At 40.4% G+C, this 17,026-nt stretch overlaps 1 protein-coding gene across 4 annotated transcripts; it reads left to right on the forward strand.

Annotated features, from left to right (window-relative positions):
- Positions 1–281: 281 nt before the first annotated feature.
- On the forward strand, positions 282–16,153 carry wdr6 (WD repeat domain 6). 4 transcript variants are annotated; one of them, XR_908976.3, is made up of 9 exons: positions 282–692; positions 1,337–1,483; positions 2,049–4,731; positions 5,569–5,646; positions 5,856–5,972; positions 6,912–7,866; positions 10,540–10,606; positions 11,567–11,923; positions 15,456–16,153. XR_908976.3 is itself a non-coding variant. In XM_020704491.2 (7 exons), exons 1-7 carry the CDS (start codon positions 623–625, stop codon positions 10,549–10,551), a joined length of 4,062 nt encoding a protein of 1,353 aa, XP_020560150.1. In that variant the 5' UTR covers positions 282–622; the 3' UTR covers positions 10,552–10,922. The 4 variants fall into 4 exon arrangements, 2 of the variants coding, with proteins under 2 accessions (XP_020560150.1, XP_023812204.1); XR_002873513.1 differs by lacking the exon at positions 10,540–10,606; XM_020704491.2 differs by lacking the exons at positions 11,567–11,923; positions 15,456–16,153 and having other exon boundaries at positions 10,540–10,922.
- The last annotated feature ends 873 nt before the right edge of the window (positions 16,154–17,026 follow it).

Genomic DNA, 17,026 nt, shown 5'->3' on the forward strand with positions numbered 1-17,026 from the left:
ATGTAATAAATATGAAAAAAAATAAAATGTATATAAAATCGTTGGGCGCACAGTACATCTATTAAATTAGAATAATTTCCAAATGCATGTTTTATTTTAGGTAGTATCAAAAATAACGGGCATGTTGTAATAATTGTTCTCGAACACATTCAAGAATTTATTACGTGATAAATTGAATGCAACACAGCCACAAGAACGATGGTCACGTGGCTACGTTTTACCAATGAACACAAGCCTGCTTTTCAGCAGCCAGTCAGCTTTCAGTTGGTGCGTTACTCAAGCGTGATTGGTCAGAACAGACAACATGAGCCTGAACGCATGACAACGAAACTACTCTTTGGTTTTATCAAGTAGTTTTCAGTGTATATTTTATGAGAAGCTTCTCAACATATTTGGATATTAAAAGTATGAAGTAATATTGAATTACTATTGTCCTACGAGCAGAAAATCGGATTTTTGTTGCCGTTGCAACACTAAATAGCTCGAGAAGAGCTCACTATGTTAGCTTGTTTGCTAGCCTCACCGTGAACGCTCATTGGAGTTTTAATTTTCCTTTAGTTTATAAATCTATTTATTCCTCAAATATATTTTCTGTTTAAAATGGTTTACATGAAATAAAAAGATGGAAACTTTGGCTCTCGTAGCTCCAATCACAAGCCTGGAGTTCTTTCAAGACAAGTTTCTTTTAACAGGTAAGCAGCAATGAACAAAGTTTATCACTTCGTTCTTTTTATACTTAATGCTGATATAATAAATGCGATGTGAAAAGAACTTATTCACCCCAAAGTTCATTCTGCTTTGTCATTTTTATTTTTATTTTCTAGATGTCAAAGATGTGGTGCTGAATTGTTTTTTTTTGTTTTTTTTTCAATTATTTTGTCAATAAATAATAATACTCAGTGTCCAGAAAGGTACATTGAGGTGGATCTGTGCATCCACTCCCCCAGCAGCAGCAGCAGCAGCAGCTACACTGCCATCATAACAAACTCCTCCAAACTCTGAAGGACCCAGCCTGTCGTGTGATACCCCGTCACCTCTCTGGCGGCGTTTTGTTGTTGCCAAGTGACAAATGGCAAATGGTAAATGATGCACCTGCAGAGTAGACCGCCCCAGACCCAGAAAATGGTGACAAGCAGTCCACAAATGAGCATCAGGCATGTATTGAGAGAATAACAAAAGCAAAAAACAAAAACAAGTAGCCTAACACAGAGCTGTGATGACAGACAGCCTGCCGTGGCGCCAGTTGTAAAAAAAAAAAAAAAAAACGACTTTTTTTTAATGTCCTTTAAAACATTATGAACGACTTTGAATGACTTTGCACTTTCCTTTATAACAGGTGAGGGTCCAGTCCTGTCAGCATACAGTCTTCACCAAAGTCTGAAAGCCTTCACCTCACTGAATGTCCTCCAGCACCAGCGGATCCATGGGATACGCCCCAGAAATCAGTCTTTGCTTTCAGCTCACAGCTCTGCTTCGGAACAAGGTATTAAAGCAGAGAAAGTGCAAATATTGTGTTTCTTCATTTAGACTTCTGGAATTTATTCATTCACAAACAACTTTCTGACTAGGCCTGCACAATAAATCCCAAATCTATCGTTATCGCGATATCAAGCTGTGCAATGTGCATATCGCAAAAGGCGGCAAAAACTGCAATAAATAGTTACCATAAATGATCTAAAACAATTTTATGGCAGCTTGAAGTATTTAACAAAATCAAACAAATCCATTTATTTATTTGACCAATCAGATGGACCCCTCGATATTGTTGACTGATCGGATGGAGCCCTTTTATGTTTTAATGTTTGCCTCCTATGTGATCATTTTAAGGATAATTTTTAAAAAAAACTGCAACAACAATTTCACTTTGGTTGTTTTGCTATTTGTTCTTGTACCTCAAGTTAAATCATCATCGCAATATTGATCACCAATATCGCTTTCCGTAATTTTCCGCATATCGTGCTGCCCTGATTCATAGCTTTCATTTTTGGAGATTTAGATGTATTTATATGTACAAGTAACCCATCTATCTCTGCTTTGTTAATTCGCAGGACTAGCCTCCACACCAGAGCCCTCATTCCATGACTTTGCAGTATTTGGAGGCAAAGCTTTGAGGGTGGTACGGCTTCACGTGGACATTCAGAATGTGGAGAATATGCACTTTGAGATCCTGGGTCCCCATTTAGAGTTACAGGACTGGGTTCTGGATGCCCGCTGGCTTTCTGGGAACAATCCATCGCTGCTCTGTGTGGCTGTAGCTCACAACGGTGCTCTCCTAGTGGACGTCGCTGCAGGACATGCACTGGTTCAGCGCTTCTGTCTGGAAGGTTGTTTGTTGTATTCTGCCCTTCTTTTGGTCCACGAGTCCTGGGCTGACTCCGTTTTAGTTGGAGGAACTGTTTTCAACCAGCTGATCATCTGGAAAACAGAGAAAAAGGATGAACATTGGGATTCAGGAGACAAAGCTCCGGTTGAGCGGCGTCTGTTGGGCCACACTGGTGTCATCTTCAGTGTCGCTTACCTTCAGGAGGAGGGGTTTCTAGCTTCTGCCTCAGATGACCGCAGCGTTCGCCTGTGGGGGGTCGGGGCTCTAGGTGGCCCTGGAGGGAAGTGTGGAGACGTGAACCCAACCTGTTTAAGAGTCCTGTATGGTCACCAGGCCCGGGTGTTTTTGGTGCGCCTCTCACCAGGGAGAGTGTTCAGTGCCGGGGAGGACGGGGCCTGTTTGGTGTGGGACTGGAAAGAAGGCGGTAAGGTGATGCGCACACTGAAGGGACACCGGGCAGGGGGTGTTCGGGCATTGGCAGTCAGTCAGGAGATGATGGATAACAGGAGATGGGTAGCTACAGGAGGGGCAGATGGAGGGGTGAGGTTGTGGAAAGTGGAGAGCGGTCAGGAGGAGAGCGCGGAAGCAACAACAGAGCTGACGGACCTAAAGTTCCCGCAGCTTGGACTTCCCAAGATAGTTTGCAGGGTAGGTGGGGGTGAGAATCCCAGCTGGAGCCAGTTTGTGGTTTGCACTGATAGAGGATCAGTTTGTCTTTATATTGATGGAACATGGGAAACTATATGGCAAGGAACCGCTGAGTTTCAATCCTACTGTGTGATGGAAACTGTTACCGTCTGCATGACTCAAGACTCAACTGCTGCGGTTAGTTTATGCGCTGTGGGAAACATCAGCGGGTCTTTGGAGGTCTTTCCTACTTCTCATCCTCGGTCTGGTGTTCGTCTTCACGGCGGATCAGGGAAGATCCAAAGTCTTCATTTTCAGAAGGAAAAGGACCGGGTGTACTTGCTTGCCTCAGGCGCAGACGGACTGGTTTACCGGTGGTGTGTAGAGATAAAAACAAGCGAAAGCTGCTCCGTCGTTCTAAGCGCATGGCGTCTTCCACCATTCCTCCTTCCTCAATGTGCCAAACGCTGGCTCACAGCTGCTGTTCGCTTCCACGCCACTTTGGAGAAGGTTCTCTGGGTGTGCGGAGACAGAAGAGGATCTTTACTTTTGTATCAAGAAACTACGCGATTCAATGGAGGTTTCCCGACTGAACGGGAATCAAGCGTTGGTGGGCAGAGCAGAGAGGAGGAGGAAAGCAAAGAGATGCTCGATCCACCTCTGCAGCCAGTCAGCAGTCGGTTTGGGGTGCATGGAAAGCACGGTGTCACTTCAGTTTGTGAGTACCAAGGATTGTTCTACAGCACCGGCAAAGATGGCTGTGTGAGGATTTTCCGAGTGCATCAAGCATCTGAGGAAAAACCTGAAGAGAGTCGAGAAAAAGCTGCAGAAAAGGAAGAAAGGCTCGTGCTGGACGTGCTCCGAGTCCAGCGGGCCTGCAAGGGTATGGAGTGGCTGGAGAGAGTTTTAATTCTTGAATCTGCAGATTGTTTAGAGGAGGAAGAACAGAATGAAGAGGAGAATCCAAAGGAGGCGAGTTTGACAGAAGATAAGTCTGTTTTTGAAGAGGTGTTGCATGAAAAACAAAATGTAGGGAAAGAAGCCAGATTTGTTATCGCAGGCTTCCACGCTGCTCACTTTGTGGTTTGGGATCCTTTGCGGCGGGAGAGGCTGTTCACGGTGCCTTGCGGTGGGGGCCATCGCTCTTGGGCGCTGTGGCTGTCACACACGGGTATGTGGCCCGGATATGGAGCTCTGGTCTTCATCAAACAGGGGGCAGTCCTCACCTCACAGCCCCCTGGAAAGCTGCTGGGGGCAAAAGCGGGGCGGACAGGACCGAGGGATTTAAGGGAAGGGGTCCATGGGAAAGGAATTTGGTGTGTGTGCAGGGTGGGGAGGATAGTGGGGGTTGGACATGTCACGCAAACAAAGTGTGCAACAAATAACACCGGAAATGAGGGAGGAGACCATGAAAGAAAAGAAAGCTTTTGGGAAATCATTGTGACGGGAGGAGAGGACACTAGCTTAGCTGTCCTGGCGTTGCATCCTCCGTCCGGCGCCGTCAGAGTCCTCTCGGTCATCACAGACCACATCTCTGGCGTCCGCGCAGTGACAGCAGTCAGACGTCCGCACTGCGAGAGCGAAAGCCAGCCCCTCTCCACGCTGCTGGTGTCGGCCGGCGGTCGCGCTCAAATACAGAGTTACCGGCTGTCGATTGGCTGGAACAGGCAGACGCTGACTCCTTCCTGCCAGGTGATCCAGGTGGGAGGACACAGGCTGGATGAACAGTGGGAAAGAAGGAGAAATCGGTGGAAGACGGTGAAAATGGACCCAGAAACAAGGCAAGTGTTCATCAAATGTATGTTTATGTAAAAAGGCCTGAGGCTGATGTTGACTTTAAGATTCTGCATCATCTCCCTGCTTTAAAGAAACTCATTTTTAAGGCTAATTAGAGGAACAATTTTCTTCACTGGAATGAAACTAAGATCATTTAAACTGACGCGTAACATGTCATTAAGAAGAGAGCGGCAGCTGTATGAACAGTTCTTTGCTTTAAAATCCTGTTTTTGGTGCGTTTAGCATGTTGTTGTGGCATTTTGTTGAGGATGGAGGACCTATATGAAGAAAAATATTTATTAAAATCATTATGAATCAGGAGCAGATTAATAAACTGCCATTTGAAAAATAACTTTTTTGTGATGTAAAAAATACGCTGGGAGAGCCTCAAGCTCTCTGCTCCATTCTGATGCATCCAGATGACTAGATTCATGTTTGTCGTCGTTTCCCTCGTCTGAGCCGGCATCTGGCTCCAAGATTGCTCGTCATTTTTGTTGCACTGCTAATGTTGGGTTGAGGGGGGTAAGCTAATGGGAGAGTGCGTAAACAGATTTTTTTTTTATGTTTTGTTTTTTTGAATTTTGTTTAGATTTGTAAAAAGTTGTTGTTTTTTTTATTATTATTTTCTGTTTTGCTTTTTAATCTTTAATATGTTTTTGCGTTGAGTCATTTGCACGTCAGGGCCACCGTAATCAGGGATTCAACTGAATGAATCCTTTAGTATGAAACAATTCCATCAGTGTCACTGTTTTACTTGAAGATTTTGTTTTCTTTCTCCTTTTAGTCCTTAGTTGTGTTTTTTTTTTTTGATCAGGTCTTCCAGCTCGTGTTTGTCGTTTCAGGTACGTTTCCATAGCAGTGGTGGAGGAAAGCTGCGACCGCGTCCTCCTGGCTCTGGCCTGCAGCGACGGAGCCGTCAGGTTGGTTTCCTTTTGTTTTCTTTTTAGTAGTCAAATGTATTTGTCCTTTCTTAAGGTGTCTGTGTTTTTCCATCAGGAGAAATTGATGAGAATGTTTAGATTTACATAAAGTTGAGTTTGGAGGCACAGAATAGTGCAGGACTGGAAACGTATATTGCAATTTAAAAAGTTAAAATATATTTGAGATTTACTCTTGTGTGCTTTTGCAGATTGTTTTCAGTAACTGAGTCAAAGAATCATATTGAGCTGCTGTGGGAGACGTGTCATCACCAGCGCTGTGTGCTCAGTGTCGCCACCTGCAGCCTGGAAGCTGTCAAAAATGACAGGTGAGTGGAAGCTTTTACAATTTTATACAACCTTGTATTTTGTTTTTGTTTTTTATAATTAATTCTATGACTCAATGGGTAATTATTATAGAAAAAGCTACTGTTTCCATTTACATAGCAAAGTTAGTTATTAAGTGGTAGTGAGTTGTGAAAATTATTGATTCATTATTAAATGACTCCAATACCTAGGAAGGTTTTTTTTTTCTTCCACAGAATGAATGAAATGTAAAGTGAAGAGATTAAAATTAGTGCTGGTTCTTTTAGTCCTCTGTGGGATTCTTGTGTTTGGGCTTCAGGTGTGAACACAAAATATCATGGCAATAAAACTCTTTTAGCTGTTATGAATCAAAAAAGACAATGAAGAATTCACGATGAAGTTGTTGATGTTGTTGATGATGATGTTTATTCAACCGTTTGTGAGTTTTGTCTCTGTTTTGTATTTTATTTTTTTATGAGTTGTAAAGTTTTGAGTTTGAAAATAGTTTGAAAATACAAATAAAAAAAAACTATTTTGGGAATAAAATACTGAAACAAATCGTCAAACCAGATGTTTTCCCTTGTTTAGTGGATTAAAATGTTTGAATAAAATATTGATTAGATATAAGTTAACAGTTTTTTTATTAGAAACATTTGACAAAGGATGAACCTTTTTTGTTTGCTTTTTTCCTACTGGTAGCTGAAAATAACAGTTTTTCATCATCAACAATTCTAATGAATAAAGTGTTTATAAATCTTTTGTAACAATATCTGGTTTTACATCGTTCAAAACTTGAGCTTTTTTATTTTTTCAATGACTTAAGAAGAAAACATTGCATTAATTCTAATGGTAAATTGTTGAATGTATTGTTTATATCAAAGTACTGATGTTTGAAGTCTGTATGACAGTTGATAACAAATGCGTACAGAGTTTCTCTTTGTCACGCCAATCTTCTCTCACAGGTACAAACTGCTGTTCAGTGCCGCCACAGATGGGAAAATTGCTGTTTGGCATTTAACTGGAGTTCTATCAACTGATATTTCAAGTGGTGCTACAAATCCACCAGCTCCCTGCCTCGATATTCCCGCCCACCAGAGTGGCGTCAACTCATTGGTTGTTTGGGTGGAGAAACTGGGAAAAGAAGGAGGCAGTTGCCAGGTAACTGTTGCTAGTGGAGGGGATGATGGACAGCTGACAGTGTCCACAATTAGGGTGCAGTTCCCAGGAAATGGGAAGGCTGGGGGCAGCAGAGTGTTTTCTGAGATTTCTCATTGCCAAAGCTCAGTAGAAGAACTCCAAATAGACCACAACCAGCTTCAGCTTCATCTCCTGACTCAACGCCGGATCCCACTGGCTCACGCCGCTCCTCTGACCTCCCTGAAGCTTTTGAGGACAGGCCTGCTGGTTTCCACTTCCTCAGATCAGAGGGTTTGCCTTTGGAAGGTCAGCGATGTCGGTATCAGCCACAGTGGGGCGCTGTGCTCCCACGTTGCAGATGCTGCAGCCATGGCAGTGTGGGAGGGGGAGAAAGAAGATGCAATTAGTGCGACGGGATCCGAGTCTGAGCTTGTAAATGCACTTAGTAGAAAAGAAGAGGGCCAGATGCAGCCGGAGACAAAGACGGAGAGAACTGAGGGTGGGTGGATTAGCGACGGTGAGGAAGCAGCTGGCGAACAGGAACTTGGACAACCTGCTGTAGCAGTGAAGGAGACAATCAACCCAGTTTGCAAGAATGCTGTTGACAAGGAAGAGCCCTCGACACATCACTCAAGATTAAAAACTCTGACTGACAGCTCAGGTGAAACGGTTAATGGAACAAACACTAAACGGTGCTTGAAGGTTTCCCCTGAGAGCCAAACAGGGATCATCAAAGAGGGATGGGTGCTGGTCTGCGGGCAAGGACTTCAGCTCCTGCAGGTGAGAAGTTTAGCGATGGATGGATGGAGAGAGAACCGGGATAAGAGTAACCGCAGCATCAAAGTGACTCTTCAAAAACAGCCAACATAATTGGACTATATGTTTTTTATAAAAATTAATTTGAATAAAGTGTCTCAATCTGTAAACTTTCATGACTTTGCTCTTCTTTGCCTTTGGAAGGCCGCCACAGCGAATCCCCCACTTCTTTTCCTCTGCATCCTCCTCACTCACACCAACCTCCCTCGTGTCCTCCTCATCTACATCCATGAACCTCCTCTGGTAACCTCAGCATCCCTTTACCTTCATCATCACGGTCCATCTCAATCTGCTTCCCTGCATTTATCTCCATAACATCTACCGTAAGCTGTTACTCTCATGCATTTTTTTGGATCCTTTCCATCCTCTTCACTCTCAAAGAGATCCTCACCATCTTCAGCTCTGCCTCTAAAACCACAGCATGGCTGCTCACACCACAGTCTTCTACACCTTTCCTTTCATTCTTGCTGACATTCCTTTATCACAGCTGAAACCTTCCTTTACCCAACCTTCTCACACATGCAACTTGTTCTGGACTATAAAAACTTAAAGTCCTCCACCTTCTTCAGCTCTGATCCCTGTAACCTCACTGTTCCACTTGATTCCTTCTCATGTACACAAAAAAGCGCTCGTGTTCTGTTTCTGAAAAATAAAAAGCACGCTCACTAACACACAAACATCACACAAGGAAGAGGGACTTCTAATTTTCTGTCCCCCGCCCCATCTCTGGCGGAGGGAATCAGGGCCCTCTGTCACGGGGGCCCTGTCCCTGGGGTGCTGGCTACCTGGGCCCGGCGGTCCTCTCTCCACACGGGGAGAGGGATCCCTGAGCTCTCTGGCAAGACCAGGAGCTGGGGATCATATCACATCTGAGCCAGGGGTCGTCCATATCCCTGTCCCTGTGGGTTCTGGTCCTGGCCGGGTGGGTGTGGTTGCCCGGCAGGCGGTCTTTCTCCATCTGCTGGACTGTACGGGCGTTGGGGGGTCCCGGCTACCGCTCCTGCTGCGGCGGTGGCCTTGGTGGGGGGCGACTGGGTTCTCTCCCTCTTTTTTACATTCCATCATCCACCCCAGAAGAACACAAACACTCACTCGAGCACAGGTGCTATCTCACCTTTGCACAAACAGTTTGTGTGACTGAATGAAATGTTTCACATGTTTTGGATGACTTAGCGTGTATGAATGATAGTGGTAGTATGTCCATGTAGACTTGTTTGTGTGTGAACACCTTTGGAGCCAACAGGTGTGTTTGTAAGGTTTGAGCGAGTGTGCGTTTCATGCATCTTAACCTGTCAGTTATGATTATAAAGCTCCAGCAACTTGTTGCTTTCTGACGCATCATGATCTTACCCTCGCTACTATAATCACCCCTCTACACCCCCCCCCCCCCCCCCGTTATCCGTCATCCCTCTCTCTTCTTTCCTTCTTTCCTCCTTTTCTTTTCATTTCATATCCAGAAGTCCGTCCGGTCCAACAAAAAATATTTACAAAAATAATTAACATGAATGTTTAGTTTAGCTGAAATTACAAAAGGGGTTTATTTGAATATACACCTGGTGTATCATAAGATTCACAACCCTTGTTGTAAAAGTAAAATATGTCCAACACAAAAGGCTTTCAGCTCTCATCTGTTTGCTTAGCTGTTGACAGGACAAGTTAAAAAAAAAAAACTTTCTTACCTATTAGAAATTTGAGTGGCTACAATGTAATTTTATATAAAATCTGCTGATCATTGTTATTTATAGATATATCTTTAAGCATCAAAGTTGACTGTTTATGCTTTTAAGTGTGCCTGTGCCCATGAAGGGGCTGACTGAGAGGGTTCATTAATAGTTGAATACTTCAGTATCATCTCATATTACTATTTGTCACCATCGGCCACTCGCATGAAAGAAGAGAAGGAGAAAGAGTCTCAGAAGGATGAATGTGAAAACAAAGTGGAAAAGAGCTCCTCAGATCCTTAAATAGGAAACTAAAGACTGGAAATAAGGAGGTGGGGATGTCAAGTGTAAGTAATTGAGCTTAAAGGAAAAAAGGGTAAATGTAGTGAGGAAGGACACCGTCAGAGGAAGCAGCTGCTGCACAGGTACAATGATTAAATTGAAACATTTGTTTTTCTAAAAGTTGTGATTGAAAAAAATGCACTTTTTCTTTTTTTTTATCTTTTATATTCTCAAAATGTTTGATTTTGAGGAATTAACTATAGAGGGAGTAGGTCTTAGGTCAGTTTCACAACAAAACCCATATGTCAATTGTTCTGTGTTAGCTCATTTTAAATCATGCTTGACTAAAAGAAAGAAATGGAAAGATTCTGCTCTTGAAATCCAACTGAATTTGGTTTTAAGTTATTATTTTTATTATTTATAGCAAAATATCAAAACGTACTATAACATTAAAGACAAAATAAAGTGTTTATCTCTTAAAAAGAGAAATAATGTACACACATTAGTGTTAATGTGTCCCATCCCAAGGTTACAAGAATATTTAGCTTTCAAAAAAGAAAAATAACTGAGGGGAATCACAAATATCTTAGAAAAAGGCAACAAAAAAAACCAGAAGTACTAATGAGCTTTTGACCTGCTACATGAGAACAGTTATAGTCCAGCTAACCTAGATCAAGTGATATCTGTGCTCCAGCCCTCAGACTGAAGGATGCCTGGTGAGCGGCTGCCCTTCATCACTTCATCTCAAAGCAAAAAAAAAGGTAATCTGCCTTCTGGATATGAAATGTCAGCCTTACCCCTTTACGCCTATTGATACAAATATGCATCAAACCACATCTGGTTCAAACTTGCCTTCAGTTAACATCTAAGCAAAGCAAAAACTTTAGCGATTTTTTTCTTCTTAGCTGGAAATAAATGTAGGCATCAAGGGGTTAATACTTTTTTAAATTAAGGTAATTAAAACAGTAAACATAAAAAATATTTAACATAATATGGACACTTTGAGTTTCTGTAAATCAAGATTTTAGCTTTTTTGAACCAAAAGATATTTTACCTGTTTAGAAGACATTGACAGGTTTGAACTAGATTTAAAAAAAAAAAAAAAATTGAATATATTTCATTTTAATACATGTTTTAAAAGAAGGTTGTTCATTATATACATCATTGTAAACATTGTTATCTCCATCTTTTTTGGGGGGTTTAAACATTTTACTTATCCCAATAAATACTCAAGGGTATTTAAAAATCATTTAAATCTGTAAAGATATTTGGTGGTTTTCTTATTTTTGGATTTTTTGGGCACTTCTGAATTTGAGTTAAGTATAGTGTAGTTGTTTTTATTGTTTCAAAACATATGGATTTTATAATTAATCTATCTTAGATAAGGTTATGGCTAGTTGTATTTTCCTGACTACCAGATGATAAAAAAAATTGTCCAATCAGTTTTTTTATTTTATGAGACAAGAACTATAATTCCCAGAGCTCCACCCCTTCATATTTGTTATCACAGAAAAGCCCCAAATGTCCTCAATAGACACCAAAAGGAGTTAAATCTGCACTGGTGTGGAGATATTTAAGTTTAGAAATGTCCTCTACAGAGGACAAATTTGCATGGCTGACAGTCAGAAGGATGATGGTTCATTATTATTTTGTAAAATCTGTTTGATGGCAGTCTACGAATTTATTAGTTTTATTTACCTTTCCTCTTAAAAATAATACAGCAAAGACGGCCTTTTCATCTCAGACCCCCCAGCGCCCCCATCCAGCCAACCGCAGAAGACTAAACCGGCAGCAGTTGCCCTCCTCCTCTTCTTCTCACCCTCACCCAGCTCCATCTTCCATCCTCGTCTCGGACGCCACGATGACGCCGTGGGGAGGCCTGGCTCTTTCTGAGTCCTCTTTTACTTTGATTCCACCAGTCCTTCCTCCAAAACCTCCTCCACCACATCCACCCTCTCTTGCTCCCCAGCCAACGTCACCAACTGCTCATCGTAGGAAACCAGAGCAGGATGAAGAAAGCTCAAGCTTTTACTCTGAAACTCCATCCCCACCGCTGGAGCTTCCTCTGAGCAGCTCAGGTACTACACTCAAAAACCAAATGAGAAAGCAGAACATTAGAGAGACAAAAAATGCTACTTTTGTACAATTTTTTAATTGAAATAATAGTAAATTGATTTAGTAAAATTTAGTAAATTTAGTAAAAATCCAACAAATATCAGGGCCTTTTGACATTTGCGTCCTAGACTTTTTCTTTCTGTCTTCAGTCACTTACTGCAAAAAGAGTTAGTCTAAAACTAGAAAAAGAGCACTAAAGAAGAAAATGAGTGGAAAGTGTTAAATTATCTGTCCATGCAGCAAATCATTTTTACTTAAAAAGAAATAATAAGATTTCAAAATTAATGATTTCAAACCATTAAAAATTAACCAAAAAAAAGCTAACTGGTAGACAGAATTACTTCAAATACATTGTTATATAGACAAATAGGTATCTTTTGCCAGTATAAGCAACTTGGTTGTATTTTTTAGTTTTTATGTAACTAACTATAGTTCATTTTGATCACAGTGATAAAAGCACATGTAATTAGTGGAAATGACTCATTTTGGGAGAAAATGTGAACAAAACGACAGTACGATCTTAGTACAAGGTAGCCCATTTTTATAAATCTTCACAAAATTTTAAACTAGCACTTAGTCTTAGAACATAAATCTACAATGTGATAAAAAAAAATAATGACAATGAATGTCTAACTAATTAACATTTATTGAACTTTAAAATAGCAAAATTAAAAGTGAACCAAAAATGACAGCTTTTTACTTTATTTTTTTTAGTTTTTATATTGTTAAGTGTATGGGGCAAAAATATTTAGCTCCTTCTTCTTCTTTCTCTTTCGGCTTTTCCCATCAGGGGTCGCCACAGCGAATCATCCTTTTCCACCTCACTCTATCGAGATAAAACCCTCGACTTTGCTGATTTTTAGAAAATCTTGGTGTAAAGCAATAACCAGTTAAAACAACTTAAAACCTGGTTAAATATCCTAAATGTCTATAATCAGAGTCTGTAGTCCCTGATAAAGTGTCCTCACACTATGTAAAACCCTTGCCCTAAACTAAAAAGGGTTTAAAACATTTTAAAGAAAAGAAATGATCAAAGTAGTGTAGTGATGTTGCCCATGCTAGGAGTGCATTTTGGTTGTCAGGGTTATTTCTGTTTGTGTTGTTAAACCCTGAGTGATTTGGTTATTTCCAGGGAAGACCTTTGCAATATTATTCTGTTCTGTTAATAATGCTGGAAAGGCCTATTAAATGGTTCTGCTGAGGACTTTGGACTTTGAGCCTCCTGAACCTGCAGCTACACAGGGTCGTGCAGTGTGTGAGACACGCTAGTCAGAATAATTGAGTTTTGCTCCATCCTGACCTACGCGACAGAGCAGCCGCTACAATATTTTGAAAAAAAAACACTACAGCCTAAGGCAAAAAAAAAGTTTGGACATTTCCCGTTGAATCCCATTCCGTAAACAATCAAAACATATTACATTTGTTTTATGATGATAATGGTAATCTACAAATAGTCTCCACAGAGTTTCATAATCCTTAAAATCACTATCAGAGTTGTCTCTGTGAGGAATGTGAACTTTGGTTCGGTTTTTGTCAGTTATGGTTTTTTGGTAGTGTTGTGTTTTGACTTGTCCCTCAGTCACACTAGTTTCAGGTTTGTCATGATTCCCAGCTGTCTTCATTTCAGTTAATACCCTCAGTCTATTTAAGGTCATCTTCTCTGTCTGTATGTCTAGGTTTCAGTCACCCAGTCTGGTCTCCTGCAGTTTTGGGTCCTACACCACCTGACAGTCTCTATAGTGATCTTTAAAGTATTTCAGAAAAAAAAAGAGAAATGTGAAATAACGGTACGGCGTAGTTTTAGGGCCACCAAAAAAAGAAAAGAAAAAAAAACAAGTCTGGCAGCAGAGTTCAGGCAGAGTAAAACATTACAGTTTTCCGGTTTCTGCAACTTCATCGTGACTCTTCTGGAGGTGTGGACGTGTGAACAAACACTGAGGTGCTTTAGGTGGTCAGACTGGATGACCATTAAAATCTCTTCAGACAAAATGCTCTGATAAACAATTCTCCAGGTTAAACAGTGATGTAGCTTCTTTAGATGAGGTACTCAGCAGGACATGCATACTCTATCAGATTTGTGACCATGAATGGAAACAATATAACCCATGCCTTGAAGATGAGCTTTGACCCAACCGTGGACTCTACCTGATTATCCCGCCAACTATTCCAGACTGTTTACTCAGTTCTGCCAGCGTTGTCGTTTAGCAAAGCCTTTCAGTTCTGCGGTTTTGTCAAGAGTCTGACTACGCTGCAACAAAGGAATCATAAGAAAGTTAGAGACCATTGTTTCAATAAAAATAGTTGTATATGTTGAAAAAAACATTAGTTTAGGAAAACACGTCTTAATGACTAGAATTCTTTTCTTAAAATAAAAATACCTGGGAAAACCATTTTTCTTAATGCATTGGCCGAGTTTCTTTTCTTTTTTTTTCGTATGTTGCAGTGTAAAATCGGTCTTGGAGGCTATTTGTGTTTTATTTTAAATATTGTCCAGGTGGATTAAAACTGCTGTTTCACCTGTTTTTCCAAAACGAGAGACAAAATATTGTTGTCAAACAATACGGAATCTAAACTGCAAAAAAAGATCTCTTAAACATAAGTCCAAAATTCCTACCCTTATTGGCAGATTTTCTTTGCTTAAGCAAAAATATAAACAAATAAATCTGACGACGTGGTTAGAAAAAATGGCTCATACCAAGAATTCTTTTTTTTGTGAAAAAACTGTAGTCATAAGACATGTTTTCTCAAGTTAAAATTATTTTGGTATTGAAAAACCTGAGAGATGAGATGAGATTGTTTTTTTGCAAGACAGAAGATAGAACTTTTTTTTTCTTGAAACAATGGTCCTTTTAGTTTCTTAAGATTCAGTTTTTGCAGTGCAGGTTGTTTGTTTGTTAGAAAGGGTTCAACAACAGTAGTTTTGAAGGATTTTGGAATAATAGCTGATTAAGTCAAGCTGTTTAAAGTTTGCACTACCCAGTTGGCTAACCTTACACTGCAAAAATTGGCGTCTCAGAAGTAAGTTAAAAATATTTCTCCACTGGCAGTTTTCCTCAAATGGGCACAAAAAAAACTGCCAACGGGGTAAGAAAAATGGTCTAACCAAGTATTCTTATTTTAAGGAAAGATTTCTAGTCACTAAAAGCGCTTTGTGCGCCTAGAAAAGCGCAGATAAATATAATCCAGCATTATTGTTATTATTATTAAAAGTTGTTTTCTCAAACTAAGATTATAAACTTTCTGGAGCAGATTATTTTTCTTGCAAGACAGAAAGTAAGACGTTTTATCTTGAAACAAGGGTCGTTTTAAATTCTAAATCAATGAGTGGCATAATCTGGACATTTTAACCAGATTGTTGCTGCATTCTGGTTGTATGACATGACACCTGGACTGTAGCTCAAATGTGTTGAAGTTGTCAGTGGAAAAAGTCTTAAAAGGAGATGATTCTAACGCCCCTGTCCTCATTTTCTACTGCGGTTTTATTTTCCCGTATAGGACAGGCGGACCACAGAGGGCTTCAGACGAGGAGGCGGGTCCTGCCGCAGCGTTGGGCTCCCCGCCCGACCCGTCTCCCTCCACTGCGTCCCATCACCAACCTTAGCTTTTCTAGAAGCTTCACCTTCTCCTTCTTTGAGCTGCCACTGCACCAGTCCCCTCGCTACCGAGCCGAACACGTCAAAAACCTCTTTCTGCTTCTGAAGAAGATGCACTACTAAAACATTTATGGTTCAAGAAACACGTAATGTTTAAAAACCTTTTTGTCTTTTTTTGCTGGTAAAGTAATAGTGGTGCACAAAGTGAAGAAGGTGTCCTTTGGCATGACAGAGTGAGAGTGTCTATGAGTTTTTTTCCAATATTGTAACTTCTCCTAAAACGTATAATTATGTGTTTTCACTACAAACACTGGCAGCCTAAAGAAAGGAGTAATAGTACAGTTTTATTACGGTATATTTACAAAAAACTAGTGTAATGATATGACTAATTTTAGAACAAAATGTGAACAAAATCAGAAGATAACCTTAGTACTAGATTGGCCATCTTAATAAATTTCCATGTCATGGTCTTATAAACAACTGTGTTCAATGTTAAAAACTGTCCGGTCCAACACATAAATTTTCAAATATGATTAAAATGAATAAAGATTGGCCTAGATTACAAAAGGGGTTTATTCAGACATACCTCTGGTTTGTCAGAACATTCATAACCCCTGTTGTTAAAGTAAAATATGTCTCACTCAAGAGGCCTTCAGTTCTCATCTGTTTGCCCAGCTGTTGGACAGGACAAGTGGAAAAAAAATTGTCTGAGAGGTTTATTTGAGGATCTTAATGTTATTCTGTTTATGAAATGCATTAAGATGTCATATTAGCATTTTCTAAATCAAACAATTTGAGCTTTTTTATACTTAAATCAAGTTTTTTTTATTGTCAAGAGTACGGAGCAAAAATATGTTGACCCATTTTAATAATAATTTCCTTATTTTTAGATTCTAGCTCTTTATAAGACAAAAATAATTCTTGACTGTGCTAATTTTGAGAAATGAGAACTTACGATTTAAAACCTGGTAATATCTAAAAACGAGGTTTTGAATATTTGCAAAAATTAAAATGTTTGCAGTGTTTGATGTGTTTCTGGACTGCTCTGTCTGTAGAAATACAATTGATTTGATTGAGATAAACCCCTTGTTTGTCTTATCTTTGCATTATTAAAGCTAGGCTGGGATCAGAGAGGAATTCGTAGGTGTTGTATTGGCTGGTGAGGGAGAATGGGGTCATAAACTGGAGGAAATGGGCAGAGTTCAAGGCTGTTTTCCACCCTCCATGCCCCATACATGAATGTTTGTGTGGCTGCTTGTTCGCCATATGTTCACCTGCCACACCTGCCATTTTTAAGGGCTATCTTGATTTCTGATCTACCTGTTTTCTTTTTTGGTGTGTGACTCAATGTGCACATAAATAAAAGTCAGGGAGAGGCGTACAACAAGCATCCGGTGCACGACTAAAAGAAAAACTAAACTTTAATGCGCTGCAGCTATCTTTGCAGGGGTGGAGCTACATGGGGGGCCCACA

Source organism: Oryzias latipes, chromosome 7, assembly GCF_002234675.1.
Source record: "Oryzias latipes chromosome 7, ASM223467v1".
NCBI lineage: Eukaryota > Metazoa > Chordata > Actinopteri > Beloniformes > Adrianichthyidae > Oryzias > Oryzias latipes.

Coding starts and splice junctions, on each gene's coding strand:
- wdr6 (XM_023956436.1), top strand. CDS start 623: ATGGAAACTTTGGCTCTCGTAGCTCCAATCACAAGCCTGGAGTTCTTT. Junction 1,484..2,048: donor CAGCTCTGCTTCGGAACAAG/GTATTAAAGCAG, acceptor GTTAATTCGCAG/GACTAGCCTCCACACCAGAG. Junction 5,647..5,855: donor TGCAGCGACGGAGCCGTCAG/GTTGGTTTCCTT, acceptor GTGCTTTTGCAG/ATTGTTTTCAGTAACTGAGT.